This window comes from Ceratotherium simum, chromosome 16 (assembly GCF_057802395.1).
Source record: "Ceratotherium simum simum isolate JZ-2026a chromosome 16, ASM5780239v1, whole genome shotgun sequence".
In the NCBI taxonomy this organism is placed as follows: Eukaryota; Metazoa; Chordata; class Mammalia; order Perissodactyla; family Rhinocerotidae; genus Ceratotherium; species Ceratotherium simum.
The window spans coordinates 29,189,955-29,209,298 of NC_141915.1; the positions used below are offsets into that span (position 1 = coordinate 29,189,955).

General features: G+C 42.4%; 1 protein-coding gene across 7 annotated transcripts in view; it reads left to right on the forward strand.

Annotated features, from left to right (window-relative positions):
* The window catches only part of TEX14 (testis expressed 14, intercellular bridge forming factor), a 128,860-nt gene extending 114,148 nt beyond the window's left edge, over nt 1–14,712 (forward strand). For 2 of the 7 annotated variants that reach the window (XM_014790882.2, XM_087440916.1), the window contains exons 26-33: nt 902–998; nt 2,657–2,731; nt 5,464–5,541; nt 6,306–6,402; nt 10,074–10,166; nt 12,098–12,207; nt 13,497–13,548; nt 13,991–14,708. In XM_014790882.2, coding sequence (XP_014646368.2) covers nt 902–998; nt 2,657–2,731; nt 5,464–5,541; nt 6,306–6,402; nt 10,074–10,166; nt 12,098–12,207; nt 13,497–13,548; nt 13,991–14,027 — 639 coding nt within the window. In that variant the 3' untranslated portion in view covers nt 14,028–14,708. Of the gene's footprint in view, nt 1–901; nt 999–2,656; nt 2,732–5,463; nt 5,542–6,305; nt 6,403–10,073; nt 10,167–12,097; nt 12,208–12,775; nt 13,549–13,990 lie in introns of those variants that run through there. The other 5 variants (XR_015554696.1, XR_015554697.1, XR_015554698.1 and 2 more) reach the window with 5 other exon arrangements.
* The last annotated feature ends 4,632 nt before the right edge of the window (nt 14,713–19,344 follow it).

Below are 19,344 nucleotides of genomic sequence, written 5' to 3' on the forward strand. Positions count from 1 at the left end.
CCTGCTGCCCTTTCTTCTTCTTCTCTCTCTCCCTCATATTTCACATGTGTAGTCTCCTCAAGAAAATTACAAGTTCCTGACTTGGTATACTCATTAAAAACCTGTCAACCGACCATTCTATAGGCAGATTGATTACTTGCTTTTGGCCCTTAATGAAAAATTGACTGTCATCTCCTTGGGGCATTTGACTCACAAAGGTCTCACTCTGAATTAGGGAAATAAAGAATTTTATGCTTTCATTCAACAAACTTTTTTTTTTTTTTTTTGTGAGGAAGATCAGCCCTGAGCTAACATCCATGCTAATCCTCCTCTTTTTGCTGAGGAAGACCGGCTCTGAGCTAACATCTGTTGCCAATCCTCCTCCTTTTTTTCCCTTAAAGCCCCGGTATATAGTTGTATGTCATAGTTGCACATCCTTCTAGTTGCTGTATATGGGACGCAGCCTCAGCATGGCAGGAGAAGCAGTGTGTCAGTGCATGCCTGGGATCCGAACCCGGGTCGCCAGTAGCAGAGCATGTGCACTTAACTGCTAAGCCACGGGGCCAGTCCTCAACAAACTGTTAATTGGGCAGGTTCTAAGTGCCAGGCACCATGCCAGGCCCTCTTCTAGGCATCCAAATGTGAATAAGAAAGACAAGGTCCCTGCCCCAAAGGAGCTCGCCGCCTAATGAGAAAGACTGCTGTGATATAACACAGAGCTAGGTAGTGAGTGCTGCGGAGGCAAAGAGGAGTGAGAAGCCTTCTCAGAGGAGGTGACATTTGAATGAGTTTCACTCAATCAGCAAAACAAGTGGCTTCTTCCATTGGTGATACACAGGCTTAATCTTGGAAATGATTGAGCTGCACGGGCCTTTTTAGCTTAACATACGTGTCAATTACCATGTTTATGTCTTACCTATAGAAAAGATTGCCTACATTTACTGGGGCTGGTTCCTCCAGCATTGCTGAGGCGCCTGATACATCATCCTATGCCATGCAGAGAAGGAGCCTGCCAAAAGGTACCCTGTGTTTAATATGAAAATACAAGTAAGCCAATTTAAGGGAACTTATTTATTTATTTTTTTTGTGAGGAAGATCAGCCCTGAGCTAACATCCGTGCTAATCCTCCTCTTTTTGCTGAGGAAGACCGGCTCTGAGCTAACATCTATCGCCCATCCTCTTCTTTTTTTCCCTTTTTCTCCCCAAAGCCCCAATAGATAGTTGTATGTCATAGTTGCACATCCTTCTAGTTGCTATATGTGGGACGCGGCCTCAGCATGGCCGGAGAAGCCCTGGGTGCGTCGGTCCGCACCCGGGATCTGAACCCGGGCCGTCAGTAGCAGAGCGCCCGCACTTAACTGCTAAGCCACAGGGCCGGCCCAAAGGGAGCTTATTTTTGATGTTGCATTAGATTCAAACAAAAATGCTTTTTTCCCCCGATTATAAAAGTGAAACATCCTTATTATAGAAAACTTGGAGAATAAAGAAGAGCTTAAAAAAGAAAGCCACCACTTAATCCTACCATCATTTTTTAACCTCTAGTACTTTTTGGTGCATATCATTTTCATATTTTTTAGAAATATACAAAAATATATATATATTCAGCATAGTTGAAATCATATTGTATATCAGCTCTGGCCTGCTTTTTTTCTTTGATGATACATTTTGAGGATTTCCACTTGTCAGTAAAATGGTTTGTAAAAATATGTAATGGTTACATAATAGTCCATTCTACGTATGTTGCTTAACCATGCTCTTATGTTGAAAATTTTTATTGTTTTCCAATTTTTGTTCTTTGTACAAAAATCTTTATCTGCACCTCTGCCCCTTTCCACAGGATAAATTCTTAGAAGACAATTTCCAAATCAAAGGGTATGAGAGTGTTAACAGTTCTTGAGACATATTGCCTTTGCTACATTAATTTTAATGTCTATGTCTTTGGTCCAACTCTTAGAATTTCCCTCCGGGGGATAGGGATTTTGTGGATTATGCTGAGGGGTTTTGGTTAATGTTATAATTGAGCACTTAGGGGAGGCCCAAAGGATGGTTGCTTCTATATGTCCTGGCTTGATAGTCTACAGAGAAAGCCTCCCACTTTATGTTTTGTTCATTTTGCCTAACCAAAGCCTCTATATCCCTCAGCAGCCCTGATCCAGATTGGGTCCCTAGCCTCTTAGGAATTTGTACCTCACCTAACCCAAATGTCCTTGGGGAGGGAGGGGCACTGATCAAGCAGTACTGGGCTAAGGGGTGATGTAGGAAAGGGTTTGGAGTAGAAGGGGGAGTAAAGCCCTTCACATATTAGCAGGTCTCAGCTAGGACTGTTTATTTATTTATTTATTTATTTTTCCCCCAAAGCCCGAGTAGATAGTTGTATGTCATAGCTGCACATCCTTCTAGTTGCTGTATGTGGGACCTGGCCTCAGCATGGCCAGAGAAGCGGTGCGTCGGTGCGCGCCCGAGATCCGAACCCGGGCCATCAGCAGCGGAGCATGGGCACTTGACCGCTAAGCCATGGGGCCGGCCCTCAGCTAGGACTGTTAATGTCTGAGGCTTTCTTCCCGCCTTAGTTTGTTTCATCACTGAGAAAGCCTAGGTCAAATTCGTGTGGAAGCCTAGAAAAGCCAGTTCAGGTCCAGGAAGGTGTTAAGTCATTTTCCCCTTTATCTTTTTTAAGAACTAGTAGAAGCCATCTCGCAGCATCACATTGATGAGCTACCACCACCATCTCAGGAGCTACTTGACGAAATTGGTAAGGGATGTTCACTACGGAGTGTACTCCATGGCCCTGTTAGTTATGGTCATTGACTGCAGTATGGTTTCTTCGTCTCAGGTGTGAACACTAGTACAGAAGGCCTTATGAAGGTCTGATTGAATTTACAGAATTCAAGAAGGGGCGGTTTCCCAATAAAAGGGGCCTCAGGTGACTACTGAAGCCTGGCCAGGATAATTGGCCTGTGTCTGTTGTCATTTTGTTACTTAAAGGGTCTATGGTAATGATTCTAAGAGGAAATAACATTCAAATGTTTTATGATGATGAACTTCGTTTTATTAAAGGAATTCTTATTTCCTTTTTGAACCAAATCAGCCATACCTGGGAGGCCTAAAGTCTGGCTGCTAAGGCCAAGACACCTTGTATTTTTAGTTTTGCCATTATCAGGAGGTATTAAAGGTATTGGCATTGTGGATGAATCACTTTCCTGAGGGCAGAGAAGTCAGTGGCACAAGACCTAATGAAACCAGAATTTTCCGTTTCAGGCAGAGACTGAGCAATACCAACTCAATTTTAGTTGTAGCTGATGGGCTGGCCCTGCTCAACTGAGCTGACGTTGAACGTAAATGGTGCATGGTTATAGAGACATTTGAGGCAGGTGGTTTGCTTCCCCAGGAAAAAGACCTGACTACTCTCTTCTTGACAGCCTGGCCGACCAGAGGCCCCCAGAGGACATGTCTCGTCAGACTTCTGATGGTCCAGTTCTGGGTATGGGGCCTTTAGAGAATTTCCTGAGGTGCACCACTTGGTTTTCGGGGGCTCTGGGGTTTTGTGTCTTACCAGGAAGAGGGAGGTAAATGAGGCCTTACCCGGTCTGACTCAACTAGCTACTGTCTAGGCTATGACAATCCCTAGCCCCTGACCGTTGGCCTGATGAACTTAGATAGAGACAGTCAGAGCTGCCAGACCCTTTCTTAGTTTCTTTCTTTCCCTGTACTCATAGGCCCCTCTTGCCTCACCGCATCCCTCCCCCAATGCCACAGGGTTGTACAGGTCACAAGGTTGTTGGGTCAGGCTCTTAGGGCCCCTACCCCCACACAGGCTTTCCTCCTCTGGAACTCCCTAGGGACTCCTCATAAATTCCTCTCCAGTTGCTCTTCTTAATACAACAGTAGAACTGCTACTTGTGAGAGTAGAGGTCACCTGCATCCACATGTCCTGCTCTGGTAGATTCTTAGTGTCATCTGTTCCTTGGTCATGGCTTAAGGCAGTACTTGGAGGCTCCTTTGCTGTTTGACCTCAGTGATACTTTTCCTCTGGATCTGGCCATCTTCTCTCTTCAGTCACCATGTGGACTCCCCTGTTTCCCCAGCCGTTAACCTGGCTTCTCCAGGATTGCAGCCTCGTGGCACTGTTGTACCCCAGCGCACTCTGCAGAAACCCTCCTTCATTTTACTCATGGGAATTATCTGGGCCAAGTTTCTAGGTGATGTCTGGACTTTGAGCTAGGTCAGTAATTTTCCAGGAAGTCAAAGGGCAGAGGGCGCTTGGGTAGTTTCTCCTAATAATGAGTGATTATTGTCCCACCCAGTTATTGTATATCATCACTCTGTTGTTGTTTCCCCTCAAGAGAGCTTTGGGGAGTAACCTGGAGCTGACGCCGGTGCTTTTGGAGGGCCCACATCCAAAGCTCTAGGCTTCTGACAAGGGCCTAAAGGGGAGGATCTTTTAGAACCCTAGGATGTAGGTGATCCTTTAAGATCACTAAGGGACTACTTTTAAACAAGGACAAAAATGGATTTTTTTTATTTCAAATTATATTAAATGATCTTATGGAGCCCCTTGATACCCAGGAGCTGCCACGTAGGGCCTGCTTCCTGACCTGTACCTGCACACAACAGGGCCATGCCAGCAGCGAGCCCAGGGTTACTGTCTGCGCTGCCTTCCCGCTGTCTCTGCTCTGCTCTGGGGAGCACTTAGAAGAGACTGAGCATCTAACAAATGCAGAGCAGTGCTGAGTTTAGCAGATGCTTGTCTTGGTCTAGTGATCAATTCTTTAGCAACTGGAAATTATAGATATTCTTTGCCTTCTGTATTTCCATAAACTAGGTAAAAAATATGAAATATAAGCCAATAGAGATGGGGAAATTTTTGAGTTGCTTTATAATATTGTTACAGACTTCTTGAGAGAGTATAAAGTAAAGATTAAGAGCATAAACTTGAGAGCTAGACTGCCTGGATTCAATCCCAATTCTACTTCTTACTATCTGTGTGATTTTATAACCTTTCTTTACCTGCATTTCCTCATCTGTTAAACAGGAATAACAATTACATGATCAATCTCAAGGGCTGTTGTAAAGGTTAATTGTGAACCTTAATCTTGAATTAATATATTTAAATTAGAAACAGCACCTGACACATAGGGCTCTGCAAGTGTTACCTATCATCATCATCATCATCATTATTTAAATTTTTATTTTAGTATTGTATGAGATTGAATGCCCTAAAGCAGTGGTCCTCAAACTTTGTCAGGCCTCAGAATCACTTGGTGGGCTTGTTAAAACACAGATTGCTGGACCCCACCCCTAGAGTTTCTGATTCAGTGGGTCTGGGATGAGGCCCGAGAATTTGCATATCTAACAAACTCTCAGGTTATCCTGAGGCTGCTGGTCTGAGGACCACCCCTTGAGAACCACTGCCCTAGAGAATGGTAGAATGGTATGGCATGCAAAGGAAGAAATAAGTTGCCTACTGCTTTTGTATTTGGACAGAGCACTTGAAGCGGCAGCAGGCCTCATCCACAGTGTTGGATGAGAACACAGCAAGTCATCTGGACATCACTGCAAATGGTAAGCCAGCTACCCAGATCTTTTTCATCAGCTTCTTGCCATAACGCCATCCTTGGCAGCACAGTGGTACATTTAGGGGAGTGTGGGCCTTAAGGTCAGCCCCCTCAATTCTGACTCCATCACTTTTGGATGGCAGACTGTTTAATGTCTCTGAGCCTCAGTCATCCTCATCTGTAAAGTGGGAATAATTCCTACCTTATGATGTACATAATAGCTCCACGAACAGTGCCTGGTACATTGTAAAATACTTAACAAATGTTAGTCCCCTCCCCTTCATAGGACTGCAGGATGAAATGAGATAGCATATATAAAATGCCTGGCATACATTAAAGGGTACTACCCTTCCCCACCCAAATTCTTTCCCTGGAGCTCCAACCTAGAAACATCTAACAAGTGAGAACAGGGTGGTCCCCCGAAGTAAATCTATGCAATGTGTTTTCAGGGTCTCTTGCCATCTCTTTTTTGTGCCCTTTCTTTCCTCTGCTTTGTCTGTCTCTCTTGAGCCTTGGCATGGGCAAGGTTTCCTGTAGCTTCACCTGGCACCAAAGAGTTCCCAAGACTCCAGAAAAGCAGCTGCTGTGAATACAGGCGCCCTGCAGACTGCCACCTGGCCCCCTGCTCTCCTGGGAAGAGAACTAGTGCATCGCATACTTCAGGGGCCACTGATTAGCCTTAATTTTTTGCGCTCCATTTTAAGGCACACTTTCTCAATTATTTTTTATTGTTGTTGTTCTAATAAAATTAAGTCTTTCAACTGTTTTTAGATCAAAGGCGCTTAGAAGAACAAGAAATTAACAGTAAAAAAGAAGATAGTATGCTTTGGACCAAAGAAACTCAGGATCTAGAAGAGGACACAGAGAGGTAACAGAAAAAGCTGGACTTGGGAAAGAATTTTACTGTATTAGTTTGTAATAGTTTTTCTCCTGATATTGACAAATAGTAAGAAGGAAAAAAATGGTCTTTTTTTGTACTATCCTAATAGCCCCTATTTTTAAAAGGTTTTTTTTTTATTGTTTTGTTTATTTTTCTTTTTCTTTTTTTTGTGAGGAAGATTAGCCCTGAGCTAACATCTGTTCCCAATCCTCCTCTTTTTGCTGAGGGAGGTTGGCCCTGGGCTAACATCTGTGTCCATCTTCCTCTACTTTATATGTGGGACGCCTGCCACAGCATGGCTTGATGAGCGGTGCGTAGGTGGGCCCGGGATCCGAACCTGTGAGCCCCGGGCGCCCAAAGCAGAGTGTGCAAACGTAACCACTGCACCACCAGGCCGGTTCCTAAATTTTTAATCGTGATAAAATACACGACATAAAATTTTTAAGTATACAGTTCAGTAGTGTTAAGTATATTCACATTGTTGTGCAACCAATCTCCACAACTTTGTCAGCTTGCAAAATTGAAACTCTATATCCATTGAACAACAACCCCCCATTTCCCCTTCCCCTCAGTCCCTGATAACCACCATTCTACTTTCTGTTTCTATGGGTTTGGCTACTCTTAATACCTCATATAAGTAAGATCATACAATATTTATCTTTTGTAACTGGCTTATGTCAGCATAATATCCTCAAGGTTCATTCATGTAGCATGTGTCAGAATTTCCTTCCTTTTTAAGGCTAAATTCCATTGTATATATATATGTGTGTGTATATCACATTTTTTTTTTTAATTATTTATTTTTTCCCCAAAGCCCCAGTAGATAGTATGTCATAGCTGCACATCCTTCTAGTTGCTGTATGTGGGACATGGCCTCAGCATGGCCGGAGAAGCAGTGCGTCGGTGCGCGCCCGGGATCCGAACCCGGGCCGCCAGCAGCGGAGCACGTGCACTTAACCGCTAAGCCACGGGGCCGGCCCCTATATCACATTTTGTTTATTCATCTGTTGGTGGACACTGGGTTGTTTCCACCTTTTGGCTATGGTGATTCACGCTGCTATGAACATGGGTGTACAAATATCTCTTCAAGACATCCTGATTTCAGTTCTTTTGGATATATGCCCCGAAGTGGTATTGCTAGATCATATGGTAAATCTATTTTTAATTTTTTGAGGAAATACCATACTGCTTTCCACAGCAGCTGCACCATTTTACATTCCCACTGACGGTGCATAAGGGTTCCAATTGCGCTACATCCTTGCCAATACTTGCTATTTTCTGTTTTTTTGATAGTAGCCGTTCTAACAGGTATGAGGTGATGCCTCATTGTGGTTTTGATTTGAATTTTCTTAATGATGAGTGATGTTGAACATCTCTTCATATGCTTGATGGCCGTTTGTATATCTGCTTTGGAGAAATATTTATTCAAGTCCTTTGCCCATTTTTTAATAGGATTATTTGTTTTTTTCTTGTCAAGTTGTTTTTTTTTTGTTTGTTTTTACTTCATTTTGTGAAGCAAACACAGATTTCAGCATCTTTCAAAACATTTTAGTTAAAGGCCTTGGAAGAGAATTTTTAGATCTTCCTAGCCAAGTAAGAGAAAATAGGGGCAATCATGCAGGCAATTCAGTCTAAAAACACAGGGTCGGGGCCGGCCCAGTGGCACAAGTGGTTAAGTGCGCGTGCTCTGCTGCGGTGGCGGCCCGGGGTTTGCTGGTTTGGATCCCGGGCGTGCAGCGACACACCACTTGTCAAGCCATGCTGTGGCGGCGTCCCATATAAAGTGGAGGAAGATGGGCACAGATGTTAGCCCAGGGCAGGTCTTCCTCAGCAAAAAGAGGAGGATTGGCAGATGTTAGCTCAGGGCTGATCTTCCTCACAAAAAAAAATAAAAACACAGGGTTGACTCAAGAAACCCAGTTCCATTCCTGATTGGGAGCTCTTCTTTGACCTGTGTCCTAAGGTAAACCACTTCCGCTTACCTCCTGTGCCTCCTGACTTCTCTTGCCTTGTCCTGCGTTCAGGACCAGGACTGGGGTGAGGTGAGTGCAACACATTCCTTGGGCACAAAATTGAAGGCAACACCAAAAAACTCAGGAGTCAAGATAAGTGCTGTTTTAATGCCATATTTTAAAAAATCAAGATTAATGCAAAAAATATTGGTGATGAACAAAATATCTAAACTTTAAAGAAAGATAGGATTTGAATCTGCCCTTGCACCACTTGCCTCATCCTAATCCTAGTCCTGTGGATCCTTGGGGTAGCCCTGCAGAATTCTTTCAGCTGCAAATGATAGAAAACCATACCGTCGTGCTTAAATAAGTTTGTCTCACGTAACAAGAGGCCCACAGGTTGGCAGGGAATGGCTGGTGTAGCAGCTCAACGAAGCCACCAGGGACTTAGGCTCTTTTATCTTGCTGCTCTGCTACTCGTAGCATGTTGGCCTTTATTTTCTGGCTTGTGGCCTCCTGGTTGCAAGATGGCTGCTGTCCACACACCAGTCAGAGATAAGAGTGGGGGTGGGGGGGCTAAGGGATATTCTAGCCAACTCTGCCCCTTCTTATCTGGCCAGCAAAAACTTTCTCAGAAACCCTTCTCAGCAGATGCCCACTTATATCTCATTCGCCAAATGTGATACCTGACCACCTTCAGTTGCGAGGCAGACTGGAAATGGAGTTTTTAGCTTTTTGGCTGCTATAAAAGAAAAAGGTGTGAGAGAGGAGTGTTATGAATAACTTTTGGGTAGATAATCCAGTTTCTGTCACACTTTTCAAAAGCTAAATTATTCTCTATAAGAAAGGAAAAGAGAGACCTGGAAGGGAGGTTCTAGGAAGTGGAGGAAGAAACTAGAGCCCTGGGATTTGCGAGGAAGTGGGGAGAGGGTTTTGGGGGAGAGAGAGAAAGAAGACAAAGAGGAAAAGGGGGAGGAAAATAAATTTTTTAAGTTTTAGAAATCTTTGTCTATAATGTGTGATGTAAATCCAGTCCTTTCATTTCCCAAAAACACCTTCAGTAAAAATCTCCGCCGTTATTTAAGGCAAATGAAGAGTAGCTCAAGAAAGGCGAGTTACGTTTGGTTATATAAGTATAAAGTGCTTTGCACATGCTCAAAAGTTAGCTGCTGTTATTGTTTTCTCTTCCTTTTCCAAAAGGGCTGGCTGTGCTGGACACAGATAGATGCTCACAGATGCTCAATCATCTCAGTTCTCGGTACCCAAGCCAGAGTGGAAGATGTTTTTTCAGATGAGTGGGACTTTTTAGGCCTTCTGAAAACACACTCTGCATCTTTTAGACTCAAAGGCTGTTCTTAATCCAAAAAACTTATAGGAATGAGTATACAGTTCTAGCCTCAGGTAGAAATTGACTTAATGACCTAGGATTGAGACAGAGTCTAGTATTGGACTTTGGGAGATAGTGATCTATCTCGTGGTTGCTAGGCTTTTTGTCAAGGGGCCTAACGGAGGGTTTGGGTGCACATTTAAATCGGATCTAAGTGACCTCTACAATTCTGGATACAATCTCACCGACCTCTTGTTTTCTCATATGCACAGTGAAAGCAGAAGTTTGAAAGTCCTTTCCCACTCTAAAGTGCTATGCTTCCTTGTCAAGGGAGAGGGGAAATGACTTTTGTCTCAGTTCCTTCACTTGCCCTTGGACAGAGCTCACTCTACTCTGGATGAGGACCTGGAAAGATGGCTGCAGCAACCTGAGGACAGCACAGAGCTACAGGATCTCCCCAAGGGCTCTGCAAGGTTATTGCTCTCCATCAGGGGATCATTTTCTTCTTTTTCAGGAAGAGGGTTAGGTTTTAGTTTTTTTAAAAATGCCTCAGCTCCTTGGAGAATGAATGTATGGTGATGATGGCATTACATTGCTGTAGATAAGCCAGCCCTGACTCCTGTCTGCCCCTCCACCCTCCAATCAATATTGATTAGCAGATTGATATCAGTATAGAGAGAGGCCTCGAAGATTGCTGTATCTTGGCCCTGTCACCTTCAACATTTTCATCAGTCATTTGAATTAAATCAGAAAAGGCATGCTTATCAAATTTTTAGATAACACAAATCTAAGAATGAATGCTGATGTGATGGCTGATAGACTGTGGATTCAAAATGCTCTTGACAGGTAGAAATGTTAGATTTCTCTAAAAGATAGAGGTGAGCATTTAGATGCAAAAGTATAGAATGCAAGAGATCTGACCTAATGGAGAATTTTTGATCAGAAATTCCTACTCACTGTAATTTCATTGAAGGCAGGAAGTATGTCTTATTTTTATATGCCCAGCATTTAGCATGCATTTTGAGACATGGTAAGAATTGAAGAAATTCTTCTCAAAGAACGCATGGACAGCGACTCCATGAGCGACTCAGTTTCATACAGTTGCTAAAAAGATCAGTGCAGATTAATGCTGAACAGACAGAAATGTACTGTCCAGATTAAGGTGATGTCTCACGCTGGTTAGAGGACTCCTAGGACACAGCGTGGGGCTCCTTTCTGCACATCACATTTTAAAAGGAACATTCACAAACAGAAAAGGGTGGCCACAGAACAGTCAGAGGTCTGGAAACCATGTCATATGAGAACAGCTGAAGGAGCTGGGGAAGCTCAGCCTGAGAAGAGCAGATGGAGTGGAGCATTTGATAGCTGCCCTCAAATACCTGAAATATTGTAAAGTGAAGAGAGTCATCTTACTCTCTTCTGCCTCAAAGGACCAAGCTAATGACTAGAAACTGCAGAGTAAGAGATTTTTATTCAGTAAAGCACGAACTTTCTAATAACCATAGCTATCTGATCAAGAAAACAGCTGCCTTTACAGTTACTCTTAACAACAGCTCCTGCCACTCAGGACAGGCAGGATTACTGGTCTGGGACATTTGGACTGAGGTAGACAGACGATAACCCAAAGGCCTTCTCCAACCCTGGAGCCTAGGATTCTGTGATGAGAGATTAGGAGGAAAAAAATCCTTCTCACCCTCACTGGCTTTATTTTCTCTCTCATTTTACATATTTCGTTTTGAATATCCACTGAAGGAAAACAAGAAAAATCCCTAGACAGTGTCAGTTTGGTTCAGCCAACATCTGTTGAGCACTGACAGTGAGCCGAGTGCTGTGCTAGGGGCTGGAGGTGCAGAGAGAGAGGACGTCTCTGCCCTTAAGGAGCTTATAGTTGAGTGGGGGAAATGGTTTCTGCTTACTAGTTTGACAAATGTGGTCTTAAATCATTAGGTACTTCAAGTAGCTATTTCACTTCAGAGAGAGTTTTAGAAAATGAAGATAAGGTAATAAAACAAATGGTTGTTGTAAAAAGAACACCAATTACAACATAAGTGAAATGGTTTTTTTCTTTGAGACTATATAGCCTAGTGGTTGATAGCCTAGTGGTTGAGAGCAGAGTCTGAGACAGACTGCCTAGGTCAGATCCCAGCTCTAGGACTTACGAGGCGTGTAATTTTAACTTCTCTGCGCCTCAGCTTCCTCATCACTTAATGGGGATGGTAGTGCTAACTGCTTTATATAGTTGTGATGAGAATTAAATGAGTTAATATACATTATAGCACTTGAACCGATGCCTGGCTCATGGGGAACACTCTGTTAGTGCTAGCTATTGTTATATTTCCTTTGGAGTATAGTTCCCCTGGCCATTGTGCATATGGTTTGATACCCAAAATCATTGTCATTGAAGGGAGACAAATACCAAGGATCAAGAAGTTGGTGAAAAGAAGAGAAAAGGGGAAGAAAGCACCAAGCCAGAGAGAAGGAAATCAGAGAGCTTTTTAGGGACTTCTGAAGAAGGTATGCATGAATGATTGTTTATAATGTAGCCTGGAGTCCTTGGGCTTTGATGAGCATCAAAATTATTTAGAACTGTTTCCCAGATGCTATACATCATCCTCCTACACTTTTTCTCTGTAGTTCAGCCCAGGTTTTCTGTTAATTGTCAATCATACCTTTATCACAAAAAAGTAACAACACCCAATTGTATTTCTAAAGCAAGCCTTTGGCCAGTCTCATCATCCTTATCTTGCATGTTGTCTGGAAGGATGTTTTGCTTCTAATTGGTGTCTTCAAAAGAGTTCTAAATTTAACTCACACAGAGGCTACAGAATCCAATAAAAAATCATAAATTGTAGAATTTAAATGGAGTCTACAAGTAAGGTGAAAGATATAAATGAACCTTAATTTCAAAACTATTTTGATAGAGCTTTAAGGCACCATTCACAAATGACGCCCTGCTATATTTGGGTTCCTGCTACTCAGGAAGTTAGAGACAGTAACTCTTTCAGATCATCTGGTATCCCTTTCATGCCTTCCCCAGTCCATTCTCATTCTCCTTCTTTCTCTGCCCTGCTTTGTGCCCCAGGATGCTGACCCTTGTGGACTGCATCTCCTGGGCTTCCTGGCCGACTGGCTTCCTGTTGGCTGGGGGGAGGCCCCAGCAGAAGATCAGAGGGCAGGAGAGCAGTTGAGATATTACTTCCCCTGCCTGCTTACTTCAGCACCTCGTCCCTGCATAGAAGTGGTGTCCCTCTACAAGCACAGCTTCTATAAAGCAGCTCATCCTTCCCAGTTCCAGCACTCACTGCGTTCCAGTAACTGTCCTGCCCCACTTCTGCCCCCAGTCCCTTCAGACTTAGGAATGATAATGACTTCCCACCGCTGCTAGTCCCTGGATACCTTGCCATCCCTTGTTTGCTCCCTTAACTCCAACTACACCTCTGTAAGTAGTCACTTCATGAAAGGGCTTGGGATGCATCCTGTTTCTTCCAGGACCCTGACTGGCACAGAGCCCAGAGTGTGTGAGCATCTAGCTAGTATTGAATTCAGTGAGAACATAATGCAGGGACTTTGTGAATTAGCATCATAAGTGTCCATTACTATGACGGGGAACTGCAGAATGTTAGGAGGGGAAGCCCATTAACTGTGTTTTTAGCAAGATTCTATTTCTGTAGAAGGAAACAACGCTTGTAGGTAAAACTGTTCACCCTATACTAGAGAGAGCATTAATGTGACTTCTAAATACTGGCATCCTTCGACCTAGAAAGTAATCAGATTGTTTTTTTTATCTCCTATATTTCATCAAGAGGAACTAAAACCATGTATTTGGAAGCGACTGGGTTGGTCTGAACCATCCAGGTAATAAGATATCAGATGTCTGTAGGTCAAAGTTCACTGTTTATGGACAACATGGGCAGACTTTAAACATTTACCAGCATCTAAATCAACATTAATGACAAAGACTTGAATTCAAAATTGCCCAATTTTTTAAGCGTTAATGTTTATAATTAATTAAAATATAAAGTGAAATTAATGCCAACTTTGGTTAAGTAATTGGTAGAGTCAGCACAGGAACAGTTTTACATGGTGAGAGTACAGAAGATGCTGCTATCAATTGCTTGGCAGTCATTTTGTATTTCCATGATATACTAGTTGATCATAATCTCCCTTGATTAAAAAGATCAAAACCCCTTTTCCTTGAATTCAATTGAATAGAAAGAGGCTGTTGTTTGTGTCTTTTAAAAAACATACACACCAACTCAAAACTACCTTTTTTGTTCTTTAAAAAATACTCACACAGGATAATTGTGCTGGATCAGAGTGACTCGTCAGACTGACCGGCATTGGACCCTAGATGGACTCCTGGCCTGAGTTTGAGCGTCCTGCGTGTGAGCTCCCTTCTTGCCTTGTCTGCTCCAGTCACCATCGGGGCAGTGGTTCCGTAGCTCACACTTTGTTCATCTGCCACAATAGACAGAACAGCTTGGCCCTGTCTGTTTGCACCACATTTAACCATTTGTTTTCAGTCAGATTTCTGAAAAATGAAAGGTCATTTTGATTGTAAAAGTTTCTCATTGTGCTGAGAATGGCCTTTGGTTTCGTTCATAGAGGTTTTCGAAAACTTTAACTCCTGTTATATAATAAAAAGTGTACTTTGAATACCAGTTAGGTTTCAGCTGTGTAAGATATATTTCTGTGTTTCAGTTATTGGGAGAGGAACGGCCACCCAAAGAGGCTTCAATTTCTGTTTGACGAATAAGCAGCCACTGCTACCCATCATACAAACTGGCACCAGTCATCCATGTTTTATAACAGAAATATTGCCCTCCTCTTGGCCAGGATTAACATATTCCCATTCCAGCGAGAATTGACTTACACAATGAAGGTACAGGTAGGAATAAAAGCCCGAGGTATTTTGAACTCATCATCTCTGTATGTTTCAGATTGTACACCTCACATCATTAGTGTCTCAGAGGAATGAAATTGTGGTAAGACTAAGATCACACCATTTCCTCTAATTTAGCCTCTTGTGACTACTGGCCAGATGCATACATGTGTCTAGCCTAGTTTTTAGAGGATCTGTATACCTTCATCTACCTCCAGTTTGAAACCTTCACCTATGAATGAAAACTTTTTCTCGGAAGCTATGTGCCTGTTGTGCAGTACTACCCAGCTAACATTTTATTCTGTCTTGGTAAGTAAGAAGTAGGTCTTTTGTTTGTGAAAACTGAATAGTTCCAGTTGTGAATGGTCATAGTCATACAGTTCTTAGCTCCCCCAAATTTTACCCTGCACAAATAAAATAGGGAGGTACAAATATATTTGACCATTTTAAAGCAAAGAAACAGTTGCTTGCTGTTGTAACCAGAGGAAAACCAAAGCAAACTACTTTACAAATAAAACTACGTGTAAAAAACTTTGAAGGATACAGAAACTTATAATACACGGTCCTTCCTCTCAAAAAACTTTAATTGGTGAGACAAAACCAACATACATAAAAATATAAGGACTAATAGCAGGCATATCATGATAAATGGTGAGTTATAATATAACAGCATTATCTATTAGTACTCACAAAGGCTACAAGTCCTAAACAAACTCCCACTGATGTAGTTTGTAATCTTTTGTCTACAAGGCCGAGAGAGTAGACTTAGCCAGTGACTATGTAATATTGGCCAGTGTTAACAAAAATTATATTGGTAGATATTGTTTATTGGTTATGGAGCACCTGTTATGTATCAAGTACTTCATATACATGAATCCTTTCCTGTACATGGCAGTCCCACTGTGTTTCTTTAGTATACTTCTCCCACTCTCAGCAGCTATTATTTCAAATTTCCATCCTTCACTTCCCATCATTCAACAGATGACTTCACCTCCAACTTTACAGAGAAAATAGAAGCCATCAGATGGGAACCAACTCAGCTTCCCACCACCAAAACTACTAACATGACTGCATCTGTCTCTGTAGACTAGGATAGCTGTAGGTAAAGCACTCTACCCTAAACTAGATATGGACCTGTTATACACCTATTCTTTCTACTTTCCTTCCTGTTACACTGAAGGAGAAGTCTCTTTTCCTGTCCAAGGCCAATCTCATCTTCTCTCTGCTCAGAGGTATCCTTTTCAAGTTATTGTCTCTCTTTTCAGTAGCTTCAACCCCTTTCTTATTAGCTTCTTTTCAACAATTAAGACACTTGGATTTTTCCCATCTTTAAAAAATATTCCCTAGATCCAACCTCTCTTTCTAGCTACCACCCCATCTCTTTCTTCCCACTACAGTTAGAGTTCTTAAAAGAGTTGTCTACACCTGCTATCTTTAGTGTCTCACCTCCCACTCGCTTCTCAACCCACTATAATCTGAATTCTCCTTCCATTCTCTAGCAGTCCTAAGGTCACCAGTGACTTCTGTATTACTAAATGCCAGGGACATTCTTCTGACCTCATTGTGCATTTGCTGTCTCAGCCTATTCCCTTGGGTCCCTGATGTTACTATCTGGGTTTCCTTTTACCTCTCTGGTTACTCCATCTCAGCCTCCTTTGGGGTTCTGCCTCTATCTTTCCCACTGCTAGCTTTCCTCCTAAGAGACTTTGTGTTCATGCCCATCACTTCATTTAGCTTCTGTATGCTGACAACTTCCAGATTTATACTGTGAATCTAGGAATAGATTTTTCCTCTGAGCTCATATATCTACCCATATATTTGATGTCTCCCCTTGGATTTCTTTCAGATGTCTTAGTGATGTACCCAAAACTGAACTCATGGTCTTAAGCACAAACCTCCTCCACCTCCAGCATGCCCCTTCCAGTTAATGATATTACTGTCTACTCAGCTACTCAAACCAGAAACCCAGGAGCCATCTTTGACTCCTCCCATTCCTTTACTCCTTACATATGAAAATATCAATCATTAAGATTTGTTTTTGTAGGAGGCCGGCGCGGTGGCACAGTGGTTAAGTGCGCACGCTCTGCTTTGGCGGCCTGGGGTTCGCCGGTTCGGATCCCAGGCGCGCACCGATGCACCGCTTGTCAAGCCATGCTGTGGCAGCGTCCCGTATAAAGTGGAGGAAGATGGGCACGGATGTTAGCCCAGGGCCAATCTTCCTCAGCAAAAAAGAGGAGGATTGGCATGGGATGTTAGCTCAGGGCTGATCTTCCTCACACACAAAAAAATTTGTTTTAACCTCCAAAACATATGTTCCTTATACCCACTTCTCTCTACCTCTACTGCCACTACCCTCATCTGAGCCACTAGTAATTCTCACTTCGACCATTGCAACAGCCTCCTCAAATGACCTCCTGCATGTAGTCCCACATTCAACAAATCTTTTTTGAATGACATCTATGTGCCAGGCACTACTCTAGGTGCTGGAGAAATAGTGAACAAAGCAGAATTCCTGCTCTCCTTGAGTCTGCAGTATTTAAATGAATACATAGATAATTTTGGTAGTGGTAAGTGCTATGAAGAAAATAAATAGATTAAAGTGATACTGATTGGGGGGAGGGGACACTTAACATTAGAGAGGGTATTCAAGGGAAAGCTGCCCTGAAGAAGTGACCTTCGAGCTTTGATTGGAATAAAGAGGAGCCAGTCTTTGTGACTCTGAGGGATGAGCATCCCAGCAAGAATAGTGAGTACAAAGGCCCCACGGAAACACCACATTGAAGCAGGGAAAGGCCGGTGTGGTTGAGCAGAGTAAGTTGTGGGGAGGCTGACAGAAGGTGAAGTGAGGCTGGAGATTGAGCAGGGGCATTATAGACCACGCTAAAAAGTGAAAGTCCAATGGAGAGTGCTAAGCAGGGTGGCAGAGAGCAGGGTAAAACTGATTGACGTTTTTTAAAGATTTCTTTGGTATTCTTGCTCTGTAATTTTTTTCTCCACAATCATCTTTTAATGTGCAAAAATCATCATTCATTTCTTGCTCAGGTCTCAGTTCATTGCTCTTAGAAATATGGGACTTCTCTCAGTTCTCCAAATACGTCATGGCACATGCTGTTCTCCCTGCCCGGAAAGCTGCTCCTCTTCACCTAGCTGCCTCATTGTTGTTTTCAGCTTACACTTCATTTCCTGAGGGAGTCTTCCTGAAATCCCTGAACCTCAGACTAGGTTAGGACCTTCTGTAAGATTCTTTCAGATTACCTGCCTGCTCTCCCCCTGTGCCACATGTAAACCATATTTTTATTTCATATCACATATGTAGCACACTTATAGACCAGTAGAGTGTTCCACCTCCATGCATCTGCGTACAACTGTAAGCTCCACAAGGCCAGGGATCATGTCTGGATTGTTTACTGAGTTATCTCTAGCTCTTGGCGCAGAACGTGCACGTATCAGGTGCTCACAGGTATTTAACTGAGTGATCATTTTTAATTCTCCAAACCACTAACAAAACAAAAGTTGGATTATTATCATCCCTACTTACAAAAGAGGAAACTGACTCAAAGAGAGTTCCATGACTTGTCCAAGATCACATTAGAGCAAATATATATATATATATATTTTTATACTTAGAGTAAAACACAGTAGTTTTCCCTGAGACTGTAGTTCAAGAGAGCCCTGAGCAAAGTTTAAGGATTGTGGAAGTTAACCAAGAGCTAACTTCAGGTTAAAACTGATGGTGGTGTGTCCTTTATGGACCTGGTCCCCATCCTCACATCTATTCTGTGGGTTTGGTGCCAAGGTTTTGGAGTATACTGATTCCTTCACTTTTCCTCAATATGGGGAAGCAGAGACTATGTAAAGAGTTCCAGATTCGTAGTAGATGATTAATAAACATCAGCTCACTATTATATGAAATTACTGGGGCCCCTTTGAAATTTCCAGATTTGATTTCAGTTGCTTTTTTCCAAACACATTACTTTTGACCCTTTTCTAAATGCTTCTTATTTATTATTTATTTATTTTTGGGGGAAGATTGTCCCTGAGCTAATATCTGTTGCCAGTCTTTCTCTTTTTTTTTTCTTTTTTCTCCCCAAAGCCCCAATACATAGTTGTAGATCCCAGTTGCAGGTCCTTATAGTTCTATGTGGGACGCCACCTCAGCATGGCTTGATGAGCCGTGAGTAGGTCCACACCCAGGATCCGAACCAGCGAACCCCAGGCCACTGAAGTGGAACGTCTGAACTTAACCACTATGCCACGGGACCGGTCCCTCCAAGTGCTAATAGTAATGTTGTATGCATTGCTGTTAGAAGTAGGTTATAGTGAGGTGCCTCCCAAGAGCTTAGAAATAAGTTGGTCCTCTGGGAATTATCTAAGTAAAATCCACTCTTCCACTGAATACAATTAGTTGTATGGTGGAGTCAAACTAAAGGACTTTCTATAAATGTGCCACTTAACAGACATTTGGAAACAATATTGAAAAAGTAGAGTGAGGAGGGATTTGTCCTACCCGATATGAATGCATACCTTAAACCTGCAGTAATTAACAGAGTATGGTGTTGGCATAGGAATGGAAAGATTTTTAGAACATAATAGAGAATCTAAAAATATACCAAAGTATAAAGTTTGGGAATTTAGAATGTGAGATAATATATGTCAAATTAGGTAGAATATTTAACAAATGACATTGGGATAACTGACCAGCCATTTGGAAAAAGAAAAGCTGTCTTTTTACCAGAAAATAAATGTCTAATGAATCAAAGATTTAAATA